Source organism: Saccopteryx leptura, chromosome 2 (assembly GCF_036850995.1).
Source record: "Saccopteryx leptura isolate mSacLep1 chromosome 2, mSacLep1_pri_phased_curated, whole genome shotgun sequence".
Lineage (NCBI taxonomy): Eukaryota > Metazoa > Chordata > Mammalia > Chiroptera > Emballonuridae > Saccopteryx > Saccopteryx leptura.
Window position 1 is genome coordinate 58413763 of NC_089504.1, and position 25777 is coordinate 58439539.

The 25777-nt window shown below is 42.1% G+C and overlaps 1 protein-coding gene across 8 annotated transcripts in view; it reads right to left on the bottom strand.

Moving 5' to 3' along the window:
• The window catches only part of TJP2 (tight junction protein 2), a 135045-nt gene that overhangs the window by 23537 nt on the left and 85731 nt on the right, over positions 1-25777 (bottom strand). For all 8 annotated transcript variants that reach the window (XM_066368029.1, XM_066368028.1, XM_066368030.1 and 5 more), the window contains 10 exons: positions 18328-18381; positions 15912-16036; positions 14644-14746; positions 12600-13257; positions 7799-7902; positions 6988-7141; positions 5229-5331; positions 4990-5117; positions 2078-2144; positions 1115-1265 (listed from right to left, as the gene is read on the bottom strand). In XM_066368029.1, coding sequence (XP_066224126.1) covers positions 1115-1265; positions 2078-2144; positions 4990-5117; positions 5229-5331; positions 6988-7141; positions 7799-7902; positions 12600-13257; positions 14644-14746; positions 15912-16036; positions 18328-18372 — 1638 coding nt within the window. In that variant the 5' untranslated portion in view covers positions 18373-18381. The remainder of the gene's footprint in view (positions 1-1114; positions 1266-2077; positions 2145-4989; positions 5118-5228; positions 5332-6987; positions 7142-7798; positions 7903-12599; positions 13258-14643; positions 14747-15911; positions 16037-18327; positions 18382-25777) is intronic.

Here is a 25777-nt window from a genome sequence, read left to right on the forward strand (position 1 = left end):
CAACCTCAGCGTTTCCAGGTTGACACTTTATCCACTGCATCACCACAGGTCAGGCGGCTATCATTTTTTAAAACCAACAGATTACACAAAAACATATATGGTAACTTTAAAAAATAGTATCAATATTTGATTAACCAAGAAATCCCCCTCCTGGATAACTATAGAAGTAAATAACATACTCAATGGTAGCAACTTATTTTTCTCCAGTGGGTAAAAGAAGGGACATTGCCCTTCGTATTCTGTGGCAGGAACACTGCTAGATGCCTGTGTTATCTATTCTAATCTTCCCAGGGTCCCGGGAAGACAGGTACTCTTATCCCCACTGAACAGATACAGAAACCCGAGTCACAGAGGTCGAGCGAGGGTCACAGAACTAATGAGAGGCTGGGATGTGATTCAGAACAGACGATCTGATGTCAGCACACACCTTTGTTCAATTATAGCACACTGCCTTAAGAGTCACAATAGACAGAGGAATCAATGAAAAGCCAAGCATTAGCAAGATTTTTTTTTAAAGTGAGTGAGAGAGAGAGAGAGAGAGAGAGAGAGAGACAGGAAGGGAGATAAGAAGCATCAACTCATAGTTACATCACTCTGAGTTGTCCATTGATTGCTTCCCATATGTGCTAGATGAGGGGGGCTCCAGTTGACCCAGTGACCCCTTGCTCAAGCTAGCGACCCTGGACTCAAGCTGGTGAGCCCATGCTCAAACCAGTGATGACCTCAAGGTTTCAAACCTGGGATCTCAGTGTCCCAGGTCAACCCTCTATGTACTGTGCCAACACCCAGTCAGGCAACATTAGCAAAATCTTTTGAAAGATCTTCCTAGGCCTTTAGTTCAAGTCCCAATTGTTTTGTTAACCGAGCTAATACAAATCTTTGCAAAGGTCTTGAACAGTATAATTTCTCACACAGCAGTGAATTTTTGGCTCCAGAACTGAGAAGACAGGACCTATTACAGGGAAATTGAGGCCGCAATGCTGGGCATCAACAAACCTGCAGCTGATCTGTTTACATAAGCTGGGCCACATCCCCTCCCTTAGGGAAGACCCACCCCCGGAAAAAACACACTCTTTTGCAAGAACATCTAGGAACAGGACTGGGCTTTCCTTACCTTCAGAATTTGGTCCCCTTCTTGAAGGCCTTCTTGCTCTGCCGAGGTCCCCTCTTGAATGCCAGCCACAAATATCCCAACATCATTGCCACCAGCCAACCGTAGACCCACACTGTCTCCCTTCTTGAACCTCACCATTTTGGTATTGGGGCTGCAATGGTTTGAGTTTCAGAAAGAAAAAAATGGAAGATTATTTTTGTAAAGGGGGACCCACGTTAGCAGATGAGAGATGTAATTTCTTCTAGCTATAGAATGATTTATAGTTTCAGTCTTATATTTCTCATACAATGTATAATTTTATCTTTCTCGGGACTGTAAGATGAATATAATAGGCCCACTTTACCAGTGAAGAAGTAGAAATACAGAGTATTTATGTGAGCTCATTCAAGATTAGAAAGTAAATAAAGGGTAGGGTGAAGTTAAAATCAAGGCCATATGAACTATTCTTCCAAAGGAAAACCTGCTACCACTCCAGGGCTCTGGTCAAATGGACATATACAGCCTGGGTTCCAGAAAGCCACTTCCTAATCCAGGGGCTGCTGCACTGAACCAGGAGTTCTCATTATCAAGTGCAGAGCATGGGGTCACTTCCCTTCCCCCACACATTGGGATCATCATGTCACTGCAGCCCCCAACAGAGGAACCATAGTTAAGCAGTACTTCACCTATCTGGAGTAAGTGATCTGCCAAACTCAAGTATTCAGAGTCACAATCTAGAGGCAGCCAGATAAGTGACAAAGCAGACAACGTTAACATCACAAACTTGACACACTTCCCTGATTTACTCTTCTACAAATAACTTCTCTTCCTCATACACACTAGCAACAGGGGTTGGTGACAGGTGACTGATTATATACTAAATCACCATCTGTAGTTAAAAAATACCATTCTGGTAGATGGAGCTCAGTTAAGGAGAGAGAGCTGTGTGGAAGAAGAAAGGGACAAAAAAACTGAAACAGATACCCATAGATTGCTTCATCTTCAGGACTGGGACGAAGAAAAGTTCTCTGCACTGCTTTTGACTGAGAAGCTGTGGATTAAAAAGCACCTGTTATTATCCTCTACAATGCAAGGTACATAATCATATGTCCCAGAAGACAGTATTTTTTTTCCTTCTTTTCCACGTGAGAGGAGGGGAGATAGACAAACTCCTGCACGTGCCCCAACTGGGATCCACCCAGCAACCCTCCACCCCATCTGGGGCCGAAGCTCTGCTTATCTGGGGCCATGCTTGCAACCAAGCTATTTTTACTGCCTGACGTGAAGGCTCCAAAGAGCCATCCTCAGTGCCACGGGCCAATGTACTCAAAACAATTAAGCCATAGTTGTGGGAGGGGGAATAGAGAGAGAGAGAGAGAGAGAGAGAGGCGCAGAGGGGAGGAGAAGCAGATGATTGCTTCTCCTTTGTGCCCTGACTGGGAATCAAACCTGGGACATCCACGCTGGGCCAACGCTCTACCACTGAGCCCACCAGCAAGGGACTACAGTATTTTTTAAAACTAAAAAAAAAACAACAAAAATAAACACATAACAATGCTATTTTCCATGGATAAATATTTGTGCATGTGGCCCTGGCTGGGTAGCTCAATTGGTTAGAGCAATATTTTGATATGCCAACATTACGGGTTCAATCCCCAGTCAGGGAATGTACAAGAATCAACCAATGAATGCATAAGTGGAACAACAAATTGATGCTTCTCTCTTTCTTTTTCTCAAATCAATAAAAAATTATCTATGCAAAGTCATGGTAATAATTTTAGGGTGATAGATGCAGGGTTAGGGGATAGGGTTGAGATCAGAGATGGGATATAAAAGGACCTCAACTAACCAAATATGACAAAATATGACTGTGATATAATTAAAAGTATATATTTGGTCTCTACCAGTTCCTGACACAAAGTTCCTAAAATCCCCCTAATTTCCAGGGTGGCAGGGGTGCCAGCATTTTTTGCTCTAATATTTGGTCTTTGACCCGGGTTCCTGATACAGAGCTCCCATGTGCCTGGAATTTCCCAGGTGATAGTAGAGTCCTTCGTTTTAAAGATATGGCTCCAATTAGTAGTGGCTTCTATTAATGAGCTGTTAGAAGTAGAAGAAACACTGTGCTTTATATTCCATAAAAACGAGGTTTTACCCAGAAATACTTCAATCATAGTATATTTATATTAATGCTTCTTAAAGATATGACTCGTGGTAGCCTCCTGGATAGCCTCAAGATGGGGCTGGTCAGAATGAGCAAGCTGTGATTAGAAGCTTGGAACTTGTAGCCTGCCTGCCCATCATCCAGGGAGTGTGAAGAGCTGGAGACAGAGTTAATAATTGATCATGCACATGACAAAGCCTCCATAAGACTATGGGGTTCAGATTGCTTCAGGCCCCATGTAGGTCCCAGGAGCGTGCAACCCTGGAGAGAACACTGAGGCTCCACGCTCCTTTCCTCCACAACTTGCCTAGGCATCGCTTTCATTTGGCTGTTCCTGAGTTGTATCCTTAATAATAAACCAGTATTAGCAAGTGAAATATTTTTCTGAGTTCTGTAAAGCATTCCAGCAAATTATCAAATCAGAAAAGAGGATCATGGGACCTCCCAGTTGAGAGCTGGTTGATCAGAAGTAAAGGTGATAACGTGAGACTTGAGACTGGCGTCTGAAGTGGGGGCTTCTTGTGGGACGGAGCCCTTAACATGGGGGATTTGGAGGGGATGTGCACTAACTCCAGGTGATCAGTGTCAGAACTGAACTGAATTGTTGGACAACCCAGCTGGTGTCTGGAGAAGTCAAGAACTGGTCGTGAGGGGGAGCAATCCCATACATAGTATTGTGGTGTCATAGTATTGTGGCCCTGGCCAGTTGGCTCAGCAGTAAACCATTAGCCCAGCATGTAGAAGTCCTGGGTTCGATTCCTGGTCAGGGTACACAGGAGAAGTGACGATCTGCTTCTACACCCCTTCCCTCCTTTCTCTGTCTCTGTCTCTGTCTCTCTCTCATTTCCTCCTGCAGCCATGGTTCTAATGAGCAAGTTGGCCCCGGGTACTGAGGATGGCTCCATGGCCTCACCTCAGGCGCTAAAATAGCTTGGTTGCTGAGCAACGGAGTAGTAGTCCCAAATGGGCAGAACATCAGCACCAGATGGGGGTTGCTGGGTAGATCCCAGTTGGGGCACATGCGGGAGTCTGTCTCTCCACCTCCCTGCCTCTACTTGATTTAAAAGAAAAAAAAAAGGCCCTGGCCAGTTGGCTCAGCGGTAGAGCATCGGCCTGGTGTGCAGGGGACCCGGGTTCGATTCCCAGCCAGGGCACATAGGAGAAGTGCCCATTTGCTTCTCCACCCCCCCCCCTTCCTCTCTGTCTCTCTCTTCCCCTCCCGCAGCCGAGGCTCCATTGGAGCAAAGATGGCCTGGGCGCTGGGGATGGCTCCTTGGCCTCTGCCCCAGGCGCTAGTGTGGCTCTGGTTGCGGCAGAGCAACGCCCCGGAGGGGCAGAGCAACGCCCTGGAGGGGCAGAGCATCGTCCCCGGTGGGCGTGCCGGGTGGATCCCGGTCGGGCGCATGCGGGAGTCTATCTGACTGTCTCTCTCCGTTTCCAGCTTCAGAAAAATACAAAAAAAAAAAAAAAAAGAAAGAACAGAAACAGTTCAGGTTGAGATCAGAAATGGGATACAAAAGGACCAACTATTAACAAAATATGACCAATCTGTTGGCATAGAAAAAGGGCTGTTATTTCAATTTTTTTCAACATTAAAATATAGAGAGACAGAAATACCTCTTCTCTATCTAAGAATTATTTTTAAAAATACTTTCTCTCTCTCTCTACCCAGCCATCCTCTGGATTTAACAAGAAGACACTTCTGAAAGTATCTGTTTAAAATGAGACTCACCTGGGGCTTCCTCTTGGTGTCTGGGCTCCTTGCTGGCCTCTGTGCCAACCACAGCCGCCATGTCCCCCGCGCACTTGAAGGGAGTGGGTGTGCTGCCCATCCTGGACCACCTGCTCTGGGTGTCCTCTCTTGAACGTAAGCACACGTCATGTAAGTGTTTCATAATGTGACAGATACACAAATACATATGTGTGTACGCTCACAGTGATGTGTGCAAGGAAAAATACACATCATCTTACTTTTCCTTCAGCTTTTCGTTTGAGGAATGACAATCGTACTCGGAGCACTGCTGCCGTCTCTCCTCTGGGGAAAACGACCGGTTTGACTCTATTTCCGAGACATCTGGTTTCAAAAATAGAAAAAGAGAGTTTAATGAAATATTTAAGACCTGCATCAGAAATAATCCTATTCTCTGGCTAGGAAATGTGGGAAATGAAAGAGCGGCAGGCAGTAAATGTGCTATTGGTCTAACAGCCTTCCTGAATTGAAAAAAAATATGAGAGTTGGAAAGAAAAGGCATTAATTAATAAAGAGAAAGCCAAATACAATATTTTAGGTTCCTCTTTCACTGACATTCTATCAAAGCTGCTACTGGAGAGTCAAAATTCAATTACTGGGTTATAAATACACTTCCCAAACATTAAGGCACATATGAATCACCTGGGATCTCGTTAGAATGCAGCTGTTCTGGGAGCAGGGCAGGGCTGAGACACTGCAATTCTACCAAGCTCCCAGATGTTGCTGATGCTGCTGGTAGGGTGAGAACCACACTTGGAGTAGCACGCCATAGTACACTATAAGCTCCTGGTGGGCTGAAAGGACTTCTCTGCACTGCACTCAAAGCTGAAAGGACTTCTCTGCACAGCTGCTTAGATGTTTGGTATAATGAAAATTAAACTAATTTCTATGAAGCAATTCTATTAAAAATCAACATTTGTTTTAAAACTTGGGAACTTAATATTTTTTCTAAACTTTGCTGTACAAAGGCAATACTAGAAAGTTAACTAGGAAATAATCATGATTCCTTATTTTTTTTTACTTCCTTTTTTATTTTTATTTTTGTTTTTTTTATTTTTTAATTTATTCTTTTTTTATTATTTATTTTTACAAACCCTTGTGTCGAGGGTTTTCAATAGATCGCAGGGAGGGAGCTGCTCTGTTACATACGAAACCCTGACCCAGAAGCAGGTCGTTTACGAATGGTTTTAGCACCAGGTTCCCCACGAACGTGCGTTGCATGATGGGTGAGGGGGGCCCCCTTTCCCAGGACAAGGGGCTCTCCGCACCGGACCCTGGTCCCGAGCGTGGCGGGGACGGCGGGGGACCAGCTATCCGAGGCCAACCGAGGCCCCACGGCGCTGCCGTATCATTCCGCCTGGGCGGGGTTCTGACTTAGAGGCGTTCAGTCATAATCCCACAGAGATTCCTTATTTTTATTGATACTTTGTATGTAGCTGAAATGTTATCCTATGTATAATTCACATTTGAGAAATTAGTAGTGTCATAAAAGAGATGTGACACGAATTGCTAAACAATCAATACTCAATATAAGCAATTCTGATTCTTTATTATAGTGTCTGTCTGTTTTCACCATCCTCCACATTGCCTTCTCTTTGTTGTAAATATTAAAAGCCACTTACAAAAACCCACACACCAGAAAGTGCGAGAATGAGAATTTTACAAATGTATGTGGGTAGTTCTTTGAATTGCTTGTACATACCTTTTTTTATTAACAATTTTTGTTTTCAGTGGCCTAATCAGCATCCAATGGGAGTTCACAAATGCATCAGAATTTAACACTGGAAACCTAATTTCAACAGACACTTTAATAAGAAAATAACAACCAAACACTTATCTATCCTTTGGAATTAAAGTTTAAGACGAGCTTTCATTGGAAATTAAAGTTCAGCAGGGTGGCTATGCTAAACAGATGAGAAAGCAGAAGCAACAGCCTTCCTTGCTTCCAGCCAAGCTCACCGCCTCCTCCTCCTCCTTTACCTTCTATTTCTGAGTCACTGTCATTCAAAGATGGGATGTTGATGAGCGTCTGCTTGCTGTCTCTCAACACCACTAGCTGGAGTTTTCCTCTTGACTTTTCTATCAGTTTTCGAGCATCCGTTAAAGACATGTTCTCTGTTACAGTTCCATTTATCTGTGTTTACAAAGAACAGTAATGGTATATGCAACAGAAGTATTCACAGTGAAATAGAAAATCCACATTTTCTTCTACTAAAAATGCAAAGGCTTTGCTCCTCTATTCGAACAGACATGTGCTTTAGAGTGACTGAATAAAAATGAACTATCCTCTAAATTAAATATAGCCTTGCATGCCTGGATCCCAAATACAGGCATGAGAGAGCTGTAGTATAGTAGTGTACTTAAGTTACTCTGCTAATTTATTTAACTTCCAGGCTCAAGACGATGGTTTGGTTTACTACTGGAACGTGTCTCCTGACCGGAGAGGTTTACAAAAACTATTAAATATTCAGCATTCATATACCACCAACTACCCCTCTCATCTTTCCTTAGTTTAGGGAATAGGAACTTAAACTTTAAACAAGCAGGGAAGAAAAAGAGCACTCGAGATATTTTTTAAAACTGATATTAAACTATTACAAATCTCCAAATCTGGTTTTTGGAGATTTGTAATATAAAAATGATCTCACTCTGCTCTTCCTTCCAGTCTTTGTTTTACTACTACTGACTCGCATTGCAATAAAGTTTCAGTGTCTTCCCACTTGGATGTGGAAATGCAGACTATGAAGGCAGGCATGAATCTGATTGTCCTCATCCATCCCTGTCCGCCCACCTTGAGAATTATGTCCCCTTCATGCAGGTTGCCATCTTTAGTTGCCAGGCCTGTACTGGTCATTTCCTTTATGAAGATCTGACTCCCCAGCCGGAGACCATATTCTAGAAGACAAAGTATAAACACACACATATTTCAACTTGTTCAGGAAACTTAATTTGGTTTTCAGGACTATTTAAAAATATTGATAAACAATTAATTTTGCAGGCGGGACATTCTGTACAAAAAGCAGCCTAGAGTCATCAACAAAGTCAATGCCATATAAAACAAAAGAGGCAGAGGAACTACTTCAGATTAAGAGACATAAAACCCAAAGGCAAGGCATGAACCTTTACTAGATCCTTGATCCAATTTGAAGAAGTTGGGGAAGGGGTTGAGGAGGATAGGTTACATTATTCTGGAGCAACTTCTAGATGGACTGCACTATATTAAAAGGGATATTAATGTTAATGTGATAAAGGCATTACGGTTATGTAGGAGAATGTTCTTATCCTTAGGAGATACCTGCTGAAATATTTAAGGGTAAAGGGTCACTCTGCCTGCAACTTACTTTCAAGTGGTTCCAGAGCACCATTAAGGTGCTCCAGGCTTGGGAGTGGAAGGGAGGAGGAAGAGGGAGAAGGGGCAGGAGAAAGGGGAGAAAAAAGGAGAAAAGGGAGAGAAAGAAGGAGAGGGAAGAAAAAGGAGGAAGGGGAGAAAGAGAAGGAGAAAGGGAAGAAGAAGGAGAAAGAGAAGGAGGAAGGGAAGAAAAAGGAGAAAGAGAAGGAGAAAGAGAAGGAGGAAGGGAAGAAAAAGGAGAAAGGGGAGAAAGAGAAGGAGAAAGGGAAGAAAAAGGAGAAAGAGAAGGAGAAAGGGAAGAAAAAAAGGAGAAAGAAAGCAACTTTTAAAAATGATAACAACTGGTAAAACTAGGTGACAGCTATACATGAGTATTTGCTACAAAATTAACACTTTTCCAAATAAAATGTTGGGGAGAAAAAACCAATTCAGTACATCTTCATAGGCATATTCTGCCGACAATCCAGCTGCCTATAGGAAGGCTCTACAAATAGGACAGCCGTCGGCCTGGCGTGCAGGAGTCCCGGGTTCGATTCCCGGCCAGGGCACACAGGAGAAGCACCCATCTGCTTCTCCACCCCTCCCCCTCTCCTTCCTCTCTGTCTCTCTCTTCCCCTCCCGCAGCCAAGGCTCCACTGGAGCAAAGTTTGCCTGGGCGCTGAGGATGGCTCTGTGGCCTCTGCCTCAGGTGCCAGAATGGCTCTGATTGCGGCAGAGCGACGCCCCCTGGTGGGCGTGCCAGGTGGATCCCGGTCGGGCGCATGCGGGAGTCTGTCTGACTGCCTTCCCGTTTCCAGCTTCGGAAAAATACAAAAAAAAAGAAACAAAACAAATAGGACAACCTTCATCTGTAACAATGTAGACTGTGTGGGCCTCCTACTGAAAAAATTTCAGTGTGTGAAACAAAGTGGTAAATAAGCCAGGCAAAGCAATCAAGTATTTAATTGAAACCAGCATAGCACTGAGGGCTTATGGACTCTGAATTGCTCTCAAAAGAAAAACCACTGTACTAAGTATGTATATTTTTAAATATTTTAAATACTATTTAGACTATTCTGATTTCACTTATTAAACTTGTAAAAATACATATTTTAAAGGATGAATTTTGGTTATTTTAGAAGTTAGGAGATTTTAAAAGAAGCACATTCAGATTTTATTATTATTGTTCTAAACTCAAAAATCTTGTAATTATAAAACAAAGTAACTTTCTACCATTGGGGAAAGTTATGAAGTAGGTTTCAAGTTAAGTTTTAAATTACAGTAAGTTAGCATCAGATCTAACCATAATGATTTAAAGTGTTAAGGTCTACCCCCACCCCTTAGGAAGCTGACACTCAAGAAAGAATAAGGCTGAGACAGCATCTTCTTTCATGGATGACAATTCCCTACTGGCCAGGAAAGAAGGCTGAGATAAGCTTGAGTGATAACTTCTTTCTTATATATCAACAATTTCTTTTTCCACTTAAAAACTGCCCGCATATAGGAAGGTTGCAGATATAATTATTGGTATATATGTGGACATCTCTTAAATGAATTTTTTTAAAAAATTAGTTGAGCAGCTTCTAAGACATTTACCAGGAGGCTATTTGGGGCCCATGAAATGCAACAGCTGGTCATATGAACGGATCACATTTTTCTTAATCAAATGTAGATTTTTCCTAATGCCATTAAAGATTTGTATGCAATTCTAACCAGTGACAGCTAAATTCCTGTGTAATCCCAACAAAAGGTAGCCAAAAAAATCTTTTAAAAGCTGAACTTTTTTTTTTAACGAATTCTAAGTTTGAGGAACCAAATGGCCTAAGAGGAGTAAAATGCTGTATCAGTAAAGGGTCATAATCTCCTTTTTCCTGTACTGTATTACTAAGATCAGGCACAACTTGGACAGTCTTTTAGGACCACAATGCCTTTTAATCTGTGGGTTACAACCCATTAATGAGTCTTCAAATCAATTTAATGAGTTGTTGCCAGTATTTTTAAATTAAATGTAATGGAATTTCTGGGTAAAGTACCAGCCCATGAAACTTTTGTTCAAGTGTTTCTAGGCTCATGCATCCATGACTGTTTGCAAAATATGGTTCTTTCTGTGGTGGGAGAAAAAGAGAGAAAATAGGGGAAGAGGAAAAGAGGAGAAAAAAGTTTGGAAAGCACTGCCTTAGGTAACTCAAGAACCCGGGGCACAAGTCCGTAGAATATGCACTAGCCCTCTCTGAAGGAGGTCGCACGCCAAGTCATCTTTCTCATAACCTCCGTGCAGTCCACCTTACTGGGAGCAGAATGGTTTTGCATTTTTGTGGATTGATAAATTAGGATGTCATTATAAATGGTTATAAAGAGTCTATAGAATCCTTAAACCTCCTAAGATGCATATTTCTCAAAGATAGGCCATTTAAAATGCAAATTCCCAACCTAAAAAGCAGAAAGTTTTTCACTTTGCGTGCTCGAGTGCTGTTCATCCTTTTTTCCCTTCATAGGAGAACACTTAGAGAACAAAAGGGGAGAAAAGGCCCTGGCCGGTTGGCTCAGTGGTAGAGCGTCAGCCTGGCGTGCAGAAGTCCCAGGTTCGATTCCCGTCCAGGGAACACAGGAGAGGCGCCCATCTGCTTCTCCACCCCTCCCCCTCTCCTTCCTCTCAGTCTCTCTCTTCCCTTCCCGCAGCCGAGGCTCCATTGGAGCAAAGTTGGTCCGGGCACTGAGGATGGCTCCTTGGCCTCTGCCCCAGGTGCTAGAGTGGCTCTGGTCGCGACAGAGCGACGCCCCCGGATGGGCAGAGCATCGCCTCCTGGTGGGTGTGCCGGGTGGATCCCGGTCGGGCGTCTGACTGCCTCCCCGTTTCCAGCTTCAGAAAAATACAAATAAAAAGGGGGGGTGGGGAGAAAAGATGTGTCACAAGGAATTTAAAACATCAGAAGCTAAGAATCAATGCAAGGACTATCTCAACACCAGGCTCTAAAGCCCTGTTCGTTCACATACTTGTTTCCTATCATCTATGGAAATTTGAGTTCTAGCTCTACCACCTACTGGCTTCAAGATGTGGGCAAGCTGCTTCCCCTCTCAGAGTTTCAGAATCCTCACCTAAACTGCAGGTGCTAGAAGCTTCACTAGCTGCCACACAGGGCTTTGGTGATTCTGGATGTAACTGAGTGTGTCCAAGTGCTCCAGGAACGCAAAATGGAAGGGCACCCTGGGACAAAGCCTGCCTCCTGCATGAACATGTTGCCAGTGTGAGAGTTCTTGGGTTCCCCAAGATAGAAATCAAGAAGAAACCCCAGAGAAATGTTCAGGCAGATTTTAGTAAATAAGTTTATTCTCAAGCACCAGGGAGACAGCACAGAGGAAAGGAAGGTCGTCTAAACTGGCTCAGGGGCTGGCTCTGCTTGGCTGCTTTTATAAGCTGGGCACAAAGCAGACTTACACAAAAAGGCTTTTTGAAAAAGGTGGGCTTTAGAATTTTTCATGTCAGGGTAGAAAAAGCAAGCAATTAGAAGGGAAATAAAATTCTATGGGTTTTTTTTGTTGTTGTTGTTTTTGAGCAGAGACTAAAGGGTTGGTAACATTCTTGTGGACAGTTTATCTGTACTTCCTTCTGGCCACCTGGCCTTAACCTGACTTCCTAACCACCGGTATTTTTCCATTCACGGGACCCAAGTCCCTCTGCCATCTCACATATGAAAAACTTCTTTGAACTTTGATATTCCCACCTATAAAACAGGAATGAAGTCTCCTACCTACCACACAGGGTGCTGGTGAGGATTAAATAAGAGTATTATTTCAGCACAGGTCCTAGCATAGAGTGGAAATACAAACAAGATGCGAGCGTATTGTCCTCTATCCAGGCACCAGCAATTTAACCTTCACCAGGCTCACCAGGAGGACTTGTTAACATACAGATTCCAAGGTCCTGCCCCAGTGCTGCTGAGTCAGTGGGGCTCAGCTGGGGCCTGGGAATCTGCATTTCTAACAAGTGTCCAGGTGATACTTACGCTGCTTTGACAACCACTGGCCTAGTAGTTTAAAGCAGAATTTCCGCAGCCTGTGCAAGTTTAATATGCAAGACAATGCACTTTTCTGTGCCTCAGTTTCCTTGTCTATAAAATTAAGACATGCCAACTCTTATCGGAAGTAGGGGTGAGTGAGGATAAAATGACCTAATCAGTACAAAGCATTTAGGTCAGTGTTTGGCACACAGCGCCATGAAAGAGTCAGCTATTATTATACTAGTGCTCTTCATCAACATGAATACCTTCACTCCCTTTGCTCTTCGTCAGAAGAACCCCGATAGGACGGTCGGTTTCCAGCTGGCCTGTGTGGTCTGGCTGCCTTCTCGGTTCCGGGCTGGGGCTGCATGAGCGGAGGTGCTCACGGCTGTGGATCCGGAACCCCTCGTACCGGGCATCAGGCTGTGCCCTGTGCCTGGACTCCACCTCCGGGCTATAGGCCCGGTCATAGGTCTGGTCAATGCTCCGGCCACGGCTGCTATCTCGGCCCCGTCCATAGTCATGGTCCAGGCCCCGTTCCAGGCTGCGGCCACGGCTCCGATCCCGGGTTCGGCCATAGTCATCATGATCCAGGCCCCGCTCCAGGCTCCGGCCTCGGCTCCGGTCCCGGGTTCGGCCATAGTCGTTATGGTCCAGGCCCCGCTCCAGACTCCGACCACGGCTCCGGTCCCGGTCCCGGTCTCGGTCCCGGTCCCGGCTGCGCAGCCCATCATGGGGATGCCCCCTCTCCAGGCTGTCCTCCCAGCTGCGCAGCCGGCTCCTCTCGCTGTACCGATCACTGTACCCGCTGCGTGCGCTTCTGCGATCAAATTCATCCATCACCTCGAAAGCCCGGTCATCCTCGGTGAGTGGAGGGCCACCGTGCAGCGGGGCCAGCTGGACCTTCCGAGGTCTCTTGACCACCTGTTAACCAAAACACGGGGGCGGAAGGCATAGGGCAATCACAATTGTAAGAGAATGCCAGGGGTAAAAGCTATGGTTTTCCTTCCTAAAGCTCAGGTTTCTCATCTGGAAAACCAGGACAATAAAGACCTCACTGGGCTGAGAATAAAGATAGACAATGAATATAAACCACTCAACATGGTACCTCTAAGATCTGATCTTACTCGGAGTATATACAGTACCAAGGGACTTTAAATCACTAAGTTATAAAAATGAAAATCCACCAAGTAAGACATTCTATATATAACTGCCTAGACTGTTTCTAAAGTCAACATCATTAAAAAAGGGGGGCTAGGACAAGAGGTGGGGAAGAGAAGAACCCTCATAGATTAAAAACAACAAAAAAGATAAAGGCCAGGTACAATGAATAAACTTTGATTAGATCCGTGGAGAGGAAAAAGTCTATCAAAGAAATCTCAGGATATGGACTGGATATTAGATGATATTGTATACTTGTCACTGATTTTTTTAGTTAGGATAATAGTCTCATAGCTAAATAGCAGAATGTTCTTATTTAGAAAATGCAGGCTGAAGTCAGTATAACGGAACTGTCATGTCTACAACTTCCCTTCAAATGGAGTTCACTAAAAATAGGTATGTGTTTATATAAACATATGGGAAAAAAATTAATATGGCAGAATATTAACATGTAGAAGATATCTGTGTTTATTACATTAATCTTTGAACTTTGCTTTTTGTTTGAAAATTTTCATAATATAAAGTGGAAAAAAAGTGAATTACCCTATACCCAACAGACCCACCTAGCACTGCCCTTAAATTCACTATACTCCAAATTCTCGCTTTGTGTGTCCATTGACCCCACTGGAGCGAACGCTCCTGGCAGGAGAGACCTGCTCCAGGGCTAAATGGTATCTGGCTCATAGCTGATTCTAAACTAATGTTTGCTAAATGAATGAGAGCAGGTAAATGAATGAATGCTATGGACTGCCACTGTCTCCTAAGAAACTAATTTATGAAGATATAACAGATCTTGTTTGGGCCTTTACAAATGAGTTTTGAGCTGAAATTTGTTTTCTAAATTAATGTTCTTTTGTTCTCAATCTAGTTAATTCTCATAGGAAATAATTGTCTAACCTGGTTCTGAAGGCTAACTCACTCAGAGATTAAGAGAATCACTGGTTGTAAGAAATTAGGAGAGAGACCAGAAAGAGTCAGGGAGAAATTAATGACGTACATCTTTACATCATCCATTACATCACCCTCCTAACACACTGAGGGAGCAGCCCCTAGAATAAGTAATTCTGTCAAGTGCTTAAAGGCAAGTACTCATTTTCTTCTGGGCATGAAAACAAAACTCTTTGGAGGCAAAACAAAGCTGGAACTTACAATGGCAGCAATCTTCCCACTTTTTCTCAGCTGCTGAACTGCGAATGAATGGAGTACATCCTCCATGGGGGTGCCATTAACCATGACCACCCTGTCATTTTCTCTGCAAACAAAAAAAATAAAAAACAGGATGTGAAAAACTCCCATCAATTCACTGTAAATCTTTTTATTTAAAAATAATCAGGCAGCAAATTGACCTGAAATGCTTATTAAAGGGCTCAGTGCCTGATGACTCCCAACGCTTAAACAGTCAACCCAGTCTTGAGTTCCTCTGAGAAAGTAACTGAGGAGTCACTCAGGCCACTCTGGCTGTGTCTACTGAGAGCCAAGGGGAGAGAAGACCCCCACCACAGGGTCCCGCCAGGAACCACTGAGGTGGTGAGGTCTGAGCACAAACAAACTCCTGCATCAGGCCTCCTCACCCCAAGTCCACAGTGGGCTTCAGAAAGTCTACAAATACCCCTCAAAGAAGGTGTTCATCCCCTTGTATTTTAGATGGGAGGAAGTCAAGAGCTCACCTCAGATTCTTAGAGAAATTCTGAGGTCACAGAACCCTTAACCTTCCTTTATCTCATCTCAAAAGTCGTTTAAAAATTTGACTTGGCTCTCTGAAGACTACAAACTTTGACAGGACCATAGAGACTGGAAATGCCAATAGAACCTAAACTTCTGGAGCTGTCTGGCCACGCCAGGCACATGATGAACTTTAGATCCTGCCCTGAGAAACGACGCTGAGGGACTCGGCTGTGCAGTTTTCAGGTGGCATTATCTCTTCAGACCAGAAGGGTGGCAGGTGGAAAACTTATGTTCTCCTGTCGTAAATTTCCCAAATTTCCATATTCCTCTAGCAAATCAGATAATCATTCAGCCAGAGTATCCTCATTAAATTCTTAATAAATAAAAATTAAAGTGTTGGGTAAGCACTGGAGGGAGTGGCAGGGTGGAGGGTGGGGCTGGGGGAGGAGAAAGCATGCCGATTTTATACTCCATGTTCAGAAATGGCCCCTAAACCCAGGAATGATCGATGTAGTAGTTAGAACTATCTTCCCACAGTAAAAACCGTTCTCCTTTCTCCAGAGTTGCGATGTTCCCAAAGGACTGGTGTGTTACGGTTCCAATTCACATATATATTCACATAGTCATATAAATGCATACACACACACACACACACACACACACACACTTTAAAAGTGCACACCACCCAAAGCGTCCTGTCTAGGGCCGACCAGTGGGGCCGGCAGGCTGCGACGGGAAGGAAGGACACTCACTGAAGCAGCCCATCGGCAGGCCCACCCGGAAGCACGTCAGAAATGACGATGGACGTTTCTCCATTTTCAAAGTGGGGGTTGTCTCTGCCTCCGGATACTGCAATTCCAAATCCTCTTTTGGAATCCTGTACATTGAAGTTAAGAGAAGGACAAAAAAAAAAAAAAAAAAAAAAAAAAAAAAAAAGAAAACCTTCCATTAGTGGTTTTCAGAATTTATGACAAGCACTCAATAAAATAAAGGGCGAACCAATCACCGGAGACGGCTCAGGAAGAGTGGGCTTACTGAAACAAAAGAAAGCGGCAGCATGGTGGGCTGACAGGTTTATAAAGGGAAATCCCTTATCAAAGAGAAACAGCCTTTGAAAGCTGGAAAAGGCTGATAGCAGTGACCGAAGTTATCACTAGAAGCTGGAAGGGGGTGGAAAATAGCATCTCTGTCCAAACAGAGCTGTGCTGTCCGCATCGCCAGTCCCACCTGTTCTCATAGCCTGGCCTAAGCACCACCGAATCGGTGCTAACGCCGTATTTTTAAAGCATACCTTCAATTCCCAAGTTAGGAGAGCTGGTGGTTCTATTTTAATATAGGGCGAAAAATAAGTAAATGGATTTTAAACGTAAAATAGAATCAGAAGATAAACTTAGTTTTGAGATCTTATGAGATAGCAAAACATTAAATTCTTTTCTACATGCATATAAGATGGAAATAAAAATCAATTACCTCTGTGGTCAAGAAAGGTAATGGTAAACCCAGATAATGCATGATCCTACCTGATTCATTTCAGTGTTTCAAAAAAGCTAAGCTCCCAGGTAGCATCCAGATGATACAGATGTATATGACTATAACCCTAAAGCAGGATTTGATTATGTAAAAATCTATGCAGAGAATTAAAATCCCCCCCCCCCAAGAAAATTCCCACATGGGGCCCACTATGCCCACGGATGACAAACAATCACCAACACAAAACAGGCTGGGTTGTGTTAATCGCCTGGCTTTGAATATCTGGCAGAACCATCACCTTGTGCCTGTTTTTACAGAGGCCACTCTATCCTCTGTACCAGGCCTAAAATGACTCTGCCTTTGCCAAATTGGGGCCCACAACTCAAGGGATGTGTGAAATGCTGGGGGAAGGGCACAGAGATGAGTCAAAAGATGACTAGAATTGAAAAATAAGACCTAAGGGGGGAACCCTCAGCTGAAGAAAGTTTCAGCCCCAAGCACTGATCCGTTTGTTTGTTTGTTTGTTTGTTTTTCTATGGATTAATTTAACACATATTTATTCAGAAACCAAATTTTCATTGAAGACAGGGCTTGAAGTTGAAGAAGGAATACTCCATTTGAGGAACTTACAATTCCTCTAAGAAGCGACAGAGACCAGAGGGATTCAGAGCAGGAATAAGACTCCTGCCGGGAACATCATTGTAATGCTGACCAAGATGGCTTGATAGATTAAGACTTGGGAACCATAAGTGCAGTTCTTGACCAGCTTCACCACACACCAATCACTCACACACTCTCAGTGGCTTTGCTTGTTTTGAGTGGGGTTAACACTTATCACGCCCACCTTGAAATCTGCTGTCAGAATGAAAAGGAACAAAGCTAACATTTATTAAACAACGATCATGTGATGGACCTCCAGTATGGGAAACTGTTCGTACCACCTCGTCTGTTTTTTTTTTTTTCTTGATAAATCAGGGTACATATGTTCAGAGAAAACTTCTCAGATTATTTTGACATTTGATTATGTTGCATACCCCTCACCCAAAGTCAAATTGTCTAACGTCACCTTTTATCTGGTTTTCTTTGTGCCCCTCCCCTCCCCCCATCCCCTCATTTAATCAAGAGGAACAATACCTGTGAAATGACTTGTAAAATATGTTTACATACGCTATTACTTCCACCATCAATACCACTGGATAAGGAGTTTTTTTTAAATCTAATTCAGTCAACACCTCTTAATATTATCAGGAGTGAGTCAATGAAAACAATCCATGATTCTTGATTATTAAATCAATATTTTAAAATTTAGTTTAGATTTCAAACTCATGGAGGGAGTTATAAGTTCTCTATGTCTTATAATCAAAATGATAAAGTTGTAGAGGCTACCTCATGTCCTTAAACAGTACAGGTTATTTCTATTCCTCCCCTCTTTTTCTGTCTTTTCATAGCCTATGCTATCTGGAGATAGGTGCATGCACTAAATAACCTCTGTAATTTTCAATATTATATACCTCAACAACAAAAAAATGTAATAGTATGCAAATCTTTGCTAATATGGTAATGACTGCCAGCTATACCCTACCATGAATTATCCACCTGAAGGAGGGAAAAAACTGTGTTTAAGCCAAAATAAACAAGATCCATGATCTATAAACTCAAGAACGTGACCATAGCACATATGAAATATATAGCACTCACCTTCTGTAGGGTCACAGTGTACTGTTCCCATATCACTTCTTCCATACCTGGCCCCTGTTTTAAAACAGGAGAAACCAATTTGATTAAAACCACAAACATTTCAATGCTAGAAATAAAAACCGTAGTTCAAAATATCTCAATATAAAGTCCAGCTTACACATTCAGGATACCCAGAATTGATGTGTTTTAGAAACATTATGCTCCCTATTTTCAAACACACTGTCCTTCAATGAAATGGCATTCTTAACAATAGTGGACAATTAGTGAAATAGACAATGAGAAATACCCCCTGACGAGAATAAAATATTCAGTGTGGAGCCTTTTTATGATCACCTCTCTAAAACACTGTCATTATAGAATACCTTCAAAAGAGAATTAGTTTCAAGCAGATACCTTTTCATTCTGTTTTTTTTACCACTCTCCCCTCTTCCCGCCTAAGGTAATCTCTGAGGCAAGTTTTCCTCATTTTTATGTCTAAAGGAATCCATGGCCTTATCACAAAGAATGCTCAGTTGAGTAACCTGTGGAATCCTTTTCCTCCATCAGTATTTCTGGGTTTGAAAAATGAAAATGCCTGCATATACGGACTATTGGGGCTTCAGTTTCTAATAATATTCCTAAACAGATATCTAGAAAAACTGGAAAATAGTGGATATCATTTTAAAAATAAATACAGGCTGCCTTGAGGGGAAATCCTTAAAGACTAGGTAGAAAAGCTCGCTCAAAGCCAGAGAGATAAGCGAGCACTGAAGCAGGCATTTACAGAGGAGGCTGCTGGGAAGAGAGATAAGCTGCAGGATCCAAACAGGGTGAAGATCAGATCACAAGAGATGTACTAAAGGAAAATAACACCAGGCAGATGGAGATGGCCGGGACACTCGCTGGGCTCATCCCTGGCTCTGAGTAGAATGGAAATTACTAATAATATCTCACTGGCCATTTCCTATGAACAGATCTGTACTCATAAAATTTGGGGACTGAAATTCATAATTTGGATATGACCACACACAACCCCCAAGACACTCCAGCCCAAACTGGTTCTGCTCTGACAATACCCACGTACACAGAGGCAGATGTAAATTCTTTCCACAGAACTCACTAAAACACAGGCTTCAATGAATCCCCGAGACATGGATCTGAGGAACATGAGTTAACAATTTGAACGCACACACCAAGCAAGTCACCATGAACAAGAATTAAAAGAAACAAAAAACTGCAAAATTAAATATAGTAATACTGGAAATATCTATCACAGACTAAAAAAAGTATGTTAAATACACATCATAGTTACCATAGGAAATTAAAAGAGGACATTGAAAGTATAATGAGCCTACTCATTGGCCCATGCTTTGAAACTCCATGGTTGCTGGCTTGAGCATGGGATAGTTGACATGATCCCAAGGTCGTTGAGCGCAAAGGTCATTGGCTTGAAGCCCAAGGTAGCTGGCTTGAGCAAGGAGTCACTGGCTTGGCTTGAGTCCCCATGTCAAGGGACATACGAAAAGCAATCAATGAACAACTAAAATGACACAGCTACAAGGTGATGCTTCTCATCTCTCTACTCCCTATCTCTCCTTCTGTCTCTCTCTTTCAAAAGAAAAAGTATAATGAAAAACACAAACGATTAAAAATAACCAAGCAAGTCTTTAAAAAAAAAACAAATAAATTTGTAGAAATGAAAAAATGTAATCAAAATGAGATGAACAGGCCATGGCCAGGTGGCTCAATGGATAGAGGGTCAGCCTGGCATGTGGATGCCCTGGATTCAATCCCTGGTCAGGGCACACATGAGAATTGACCATCTGCTTCTCTTCCCCTCCCTCTCCCAGTTCTTTCTCTTCCTCTCCCCATAGCCAGTGCCTCAATTGGTTCGAGCATTGGCCCCAGGCACTGAGAATATAGCTCAGTTGATTTGAGCACCTGCCCTAGATGGGAGTTGCAGGGTAGATCCCCAGTCAGGGCACATGTGGGAGTCTCTCTCACTATCTCCCCTCCTCTCACTAAAAAAAAATAAATAAATAAATAAAAAGAAATTAAGTAAACAATGGATTGAGCCACATACTACATACAGTTGAAGACACTCATTAATGAACTGGGAGACAGACATTGAGAAATTCAGAACTCAGCACAAAGCTTTAGAAAAGTGAAGCATGAAAGAGAAGAGTGAGAAAGTCTCACAGTGTGTCTAATTAAATTTTCAGGAGATGATAAGAGAGTGCAGGGGAGATGCGGTACTGGCAGAGATAATGGCTCTTCCAGGACTGACGATGTTTCAGGTTCAGGAAGTCCAGTACATGACAAGCAGGACAAATTTTTAAAAAGAAAAACATTTTTAAACACATGGAAATCTCACTGCAGAAAAAGATATATAGTGACTTGAGAGCAGCTAGTCAGAACAGATTACTAGTAAAACAACAATTAGAATAATGGCCGACTTTTTAAAGAGCAGTAATAGAAGCCTGGAGTCAACAATATCTGTTGATTTAGAGGGCAGGAAAAAAATTTTTTAAACAAAAAATGGGAAATATTATTACCACAACCCAGTAATAAAAATTTTCAAAGTATAAATTTAAGAAAGAAGGAAATAATCTTAGAAGGAAGACCTAGGATACAAGAAGAAATATTGAGGAAGCCTGAACACATACTGGCTGTATACAACTACAATAACAATGTATAATTTATAAGAGTTAAATAAATAAGATAGCACTAAAACACTAGGAAGCAGAGCATGTAAATCCAGAAGACTTTTATATGATTAAATTATTCTAAATGGTTTATCCAGGAGCACAGCTAAACCAACTGATTAATTTTAAACTTCACTGAGTTAAATCTACATGCTAAAATGTCTAGGGTAACCACTATAGGAATAATTAAAGTATATAACTTCCAAAATAGCAGAGGGAAAAATAAAATGACAAAGTAAACAAACTCTTAAGCTTGGGAGGAACGAAGCTTAGAACAAAGGCAATTCTATCAATTGACATATTGGCAGATTATTTTCTTTTGGCAGAAGGGGGTGAGGGGAAAGCAATTTAATTTTGTTTGCAGAGAAGAAAGGTAAACCAGCCTGGTCTTGAGTAGTTATAACCGATTACTCAAATTGAGAGGAATTTATCATTCTTTAATCTACCCCCCTCCCCTATGCACTCAGTTTTGGGTTATTTCCATAGCTAATGTCATCTGACTCCAAGAGACCAGAATTCTCTTCAAAAAGTTATCATTAAAAAATACAATTCAGATCAACTTGGTGGTTAAAAAGGAAACATAAAATGACGCCTGGAAAAGGTAAGAGCTGGATCTGTGCTCTATGTTTACGTCTCACTCAGTCACTTTTGCCCCATAGCTCTGAGAACCACATTAGGCACAAAGCAGGCACTCAAAGATTTTCTTTTCAATAAACCAAAAGGTGGGTAAACTATCCATTCACCACTGAATTAATACGATGAAGACACTAAAATTAAGGAAATTTCTCCTGACCAGTGGTGGCACAGTGGATAGTGTCGACCTGAGATGCTGACGTCCCAGGTTCAAAACCCTGAGGCTGCTGGCTTCAGCATCAGATCATCGACATGATTTGATGGTCGCTGGCTTGAGCCCAAAGGTCACTGGCTTGAACAAGGGGTCACTAGAACCCTCCCCCCATCAAGCCACATAGGAGAAGCAATCAGTAAACAACTAAAAGTTCTTATCTCTCTCCCTTCTTCCCCGGCCCGACCCCCTTTCCCGCTCTCCCTCTCACATGCGCACATGCATGCATTTAAGAAAAATTTAAGGAAATTTCCATTTCATTCAGTGGCCCTCTGCTGCTTTGATGGCACACTGACATGGTTAGGCTGGAAACTCAGGTGCCTCTGGTCTGGTGTTCTCAGTGTTCTTTATAGCCATTCCTCTCTAGAATGTTGTTGTCCATGTCTAAAACAGTATTTTCCAATGTGTACAAGGATAACACAAGCTTTTCAGAATTTTAATACAGTTTTCTATTTAAAAATAAAGTTTTCCTAAAGTGAAATAGTAAGCAGAAACACAATTGTTCAGAATTAATCACCTGTTTCCTTTCCACAGAATACCTCCTAGCTTGTTGGCTCCTCCAGGTTTTGATATGCCCTTAGTAAAGCCAATCCACTACGACCTGGAAATGGCCTTGGGAACCAGGTGCTTCCCAAGTTCGTCTTCTCAGCACTTTACTATACTATATCTTAAAGCTGGCAAATGTCAACAAAGTCAAATGCTCTGGAAGTTGTGGTAAAATAAATAGAGTTGATGGCTCTTCTTTGAATACTGTCATCTCCCCACACATTAAACACACACACACACACACACACACACACACACACACACACACAGAGCACTCTCCTCAAAATACTTATTTAAAAATCCTCAGGGCCTGACCAGGCGGTGGCTCAGTGGATAGAGCATCGGCCTGGGACACAGAGGACCCAGGTTTGAAACCCCGAGGGCCTGGCTTGAGCACAGGCTCACCAGCTTGAGCATGGGGTCACTGGCTTGAGCGAGGGATCACAGACATGACCCCTTGGTCGCTGGCTTGAGCCCAAGGTCTCTGGCTTGAGCAAGGGTCATTTGCTATACTGTAGCCCCCCCACCTGGTCAAGGCACATATGACAAAGTAATCAAAGAACAACAAAGACGCTGAAACAAAGAATTGATACTTTTCATCTATCCCCTTTCCTGTCTGTCCCTATCTGTCCCTCTCTCTGACTCTCTTTCTGTCTCTCTCAAAAAAAAAATTAATAAAAATCATCAGGAAAAACTAACCAATACCATGGCAATCATCCTAAGATTAAGCAATGCTATGTGCTTGAGGGGACAAACGTGTCCATAAAGGGAATGATATTTAGGTTAAGTGAACCAACACAGTGAAATACATGGGCATTTAAAATAATTATTTAACTTCCCCATCCATTTTTTTCAAGTTTCTTCATCATGATGACTGTGTTTTCAATTAAAAAGCAAGGGTTTTTTATTTTCTGGCCTGTTCACTGTTGATGGAAGTGGTGGGAATATAAATTAGTACAAACCTTCTAGGGAGCAAATTACCAGTGTGTATCAAAACATAAAATCTACATATCCCTTGATCAATCAATTCCACTTCAGGACATTTATTCTACAGAAATATCTGCACAAGTGCACAAATACATATATATAAATTTGTTTACATCTGCTTAAACAGATAATCATAAAATATCCAACAATAGGAGAGTGGTTATATATATGTATATAGAGAGAGATCTATATTTAAATGTCTCTTGGGGATCAAGATACAAAAATCATTGCTTTCATTTCTATTTTCATATGTGTGTGTATATATAAATATATATAGACCTATATATATATATAAATACATATAAACACACACACACACACACATATATATGCACTTATAGGGAAAAATAAGAAGAATACCAAAAAATGTTAAAATTTCCCCAGGAACTATAGTATGGCAGAATATATTCATATGAGCACATTATTTTTAGAATACATTTAATTTTAAAAATAAAAACACCAAATTTCCTTTTCAGAGATTTGGAGTTAATATATTTTTTTATTTTTTAGCCACATAAATGAATTGCTACAAAGTTTTATTTTAAAGTGTTGCCTAGGTAGAATACACCTGGCTTTTGAAACCCACTGTTCTTCCATAATGAGATCTTTAAGTATTCCTGTGCTACCGTCAGGGGTGATTTACATCAGATTTGCCAGAGAGAGGATTAATCCCCTACTACTACCAATAGGACTAAATCAAATTTTTAATCAGTGAGACCGTGCCAGGCACCTAAAGGTCACACCAACTTGGCAGGACTCTGATCAAACTGCAAGGGGCTTCTTCCTACCCAGGGTTAATGAACTCTGACATAGACTATGAACTACTTAAACGTATTATTAAAAGAACATATGTTATGCTAAACTAAGTGATAAAAATCTTAACTTTAAGGTAAGGAAAGCAGGGAAAAGTAAATTTTAATGCCTCCTTTGAGCATTAAAAATATGCAATAACTGTAACTGTATTTAGTCCACAGAGCTGTGACCTTTTGCAAAGCTCTCAGAGGAAACACTTCATTCATTGAGAACCTTCATTCATTTATTCCCTCATTCATGTATGCATTCATTCAATTCATTCAAAAATATTTATTAATACCCACTATACACCAAACAGGTGGTTAATGGAACTTGGGATACAATGGTAAGTAAAACAGCCAAAGCCCGGGTGGAGTTTACCAACACAGTGTGCTCCAAAAGCAAATCACTGAGTGTCTTCCCTGCCTCTTCTATATGTAGTATCTATTTTCTCTTCAGAAACACACAGTACTCCGCATAATCACACATGTTCCTCAGAATACCAGCTCCACATGCACCTCCGGGGTCAGGCTGCCAGCGTGCAGTGCAGCAGCTTAGTGGAGAGCTGAGCTCTTCTTGCCTTTCAAATTGAGCCCCTGGGCTTCGGCCCCACCCAAGCTGTCCACAGATCAAAGAATCTCTAACAATATTTGGAATATCTGCATAAGTACCAGTGGGCAGCTGCTTAGCATTCAGGGCACTTTATGTGCAGGGCCATAGGAAAAGCACACATGTACCTGATATAAAATATTCTATATTCCATGATGCAGTGATTCCTCTCCTGGCCCAGAAGAATCATGTGGGTATGTGCACAGGATACACAAAGGCTAGCAATGTCCTCAATAGCCAACACCTAGAAACAAGCCAAATATCAATCAAGAGTAGACTGGACAGGCCCTGGCTGGTTGGCTCAGTGGTAGAGTGTTGACCCGGCATGTGGAAGTCGTGGGTTCGATTCCTGGCCAGGGCACACAGGAGAAGCACCCATCTGCTTCTCCATCCTTCCCTCTCTCCTTCTTCTCTCTCTCTTCCCCTTCCACAGCCACGGCTCCATTGGAGCAAAGTTGGCCCTGGTGCTGAGGATGGCTCCATGGCCTCTGCCTCAGGTGCTAAAATGGCTCTGGTTATAACAGAGTAATGGCCCCAGATGAGCAGAACATCACCCCCAAGTGGGCTTGCCAGGTGGATACCTGTCAGGCACATGCCAGAATCTGTCTGTCTGCCTCCCCACTTCTCACTTCAGAAACACACACACACACACACACACACACAAGAGTAGACTGGACAAATAAATCGTGATATTTTATGAAAATGCAATGTTATACCACAGTGAAAACTAACGAGAGCCACACATACCAAAACACATATGCATCTCAAACACATCGAGTGAAAAATATCCTAGAAGAATTTGTAAAGCATGAGATCATTTTTATAGAGTTCAAAAAACGTTTCCCAACAATGTGAATATACTTAACACTACTGTTCTGTACACTGAAGAAAGGTTAAGACTGTAAATTTTAGGTTATGCAGTTGTGTTTTTTTATCACAATGAACAAAAAAGTCAATGAAATGAATCTTTTGTTTAGGGGTATTTGTG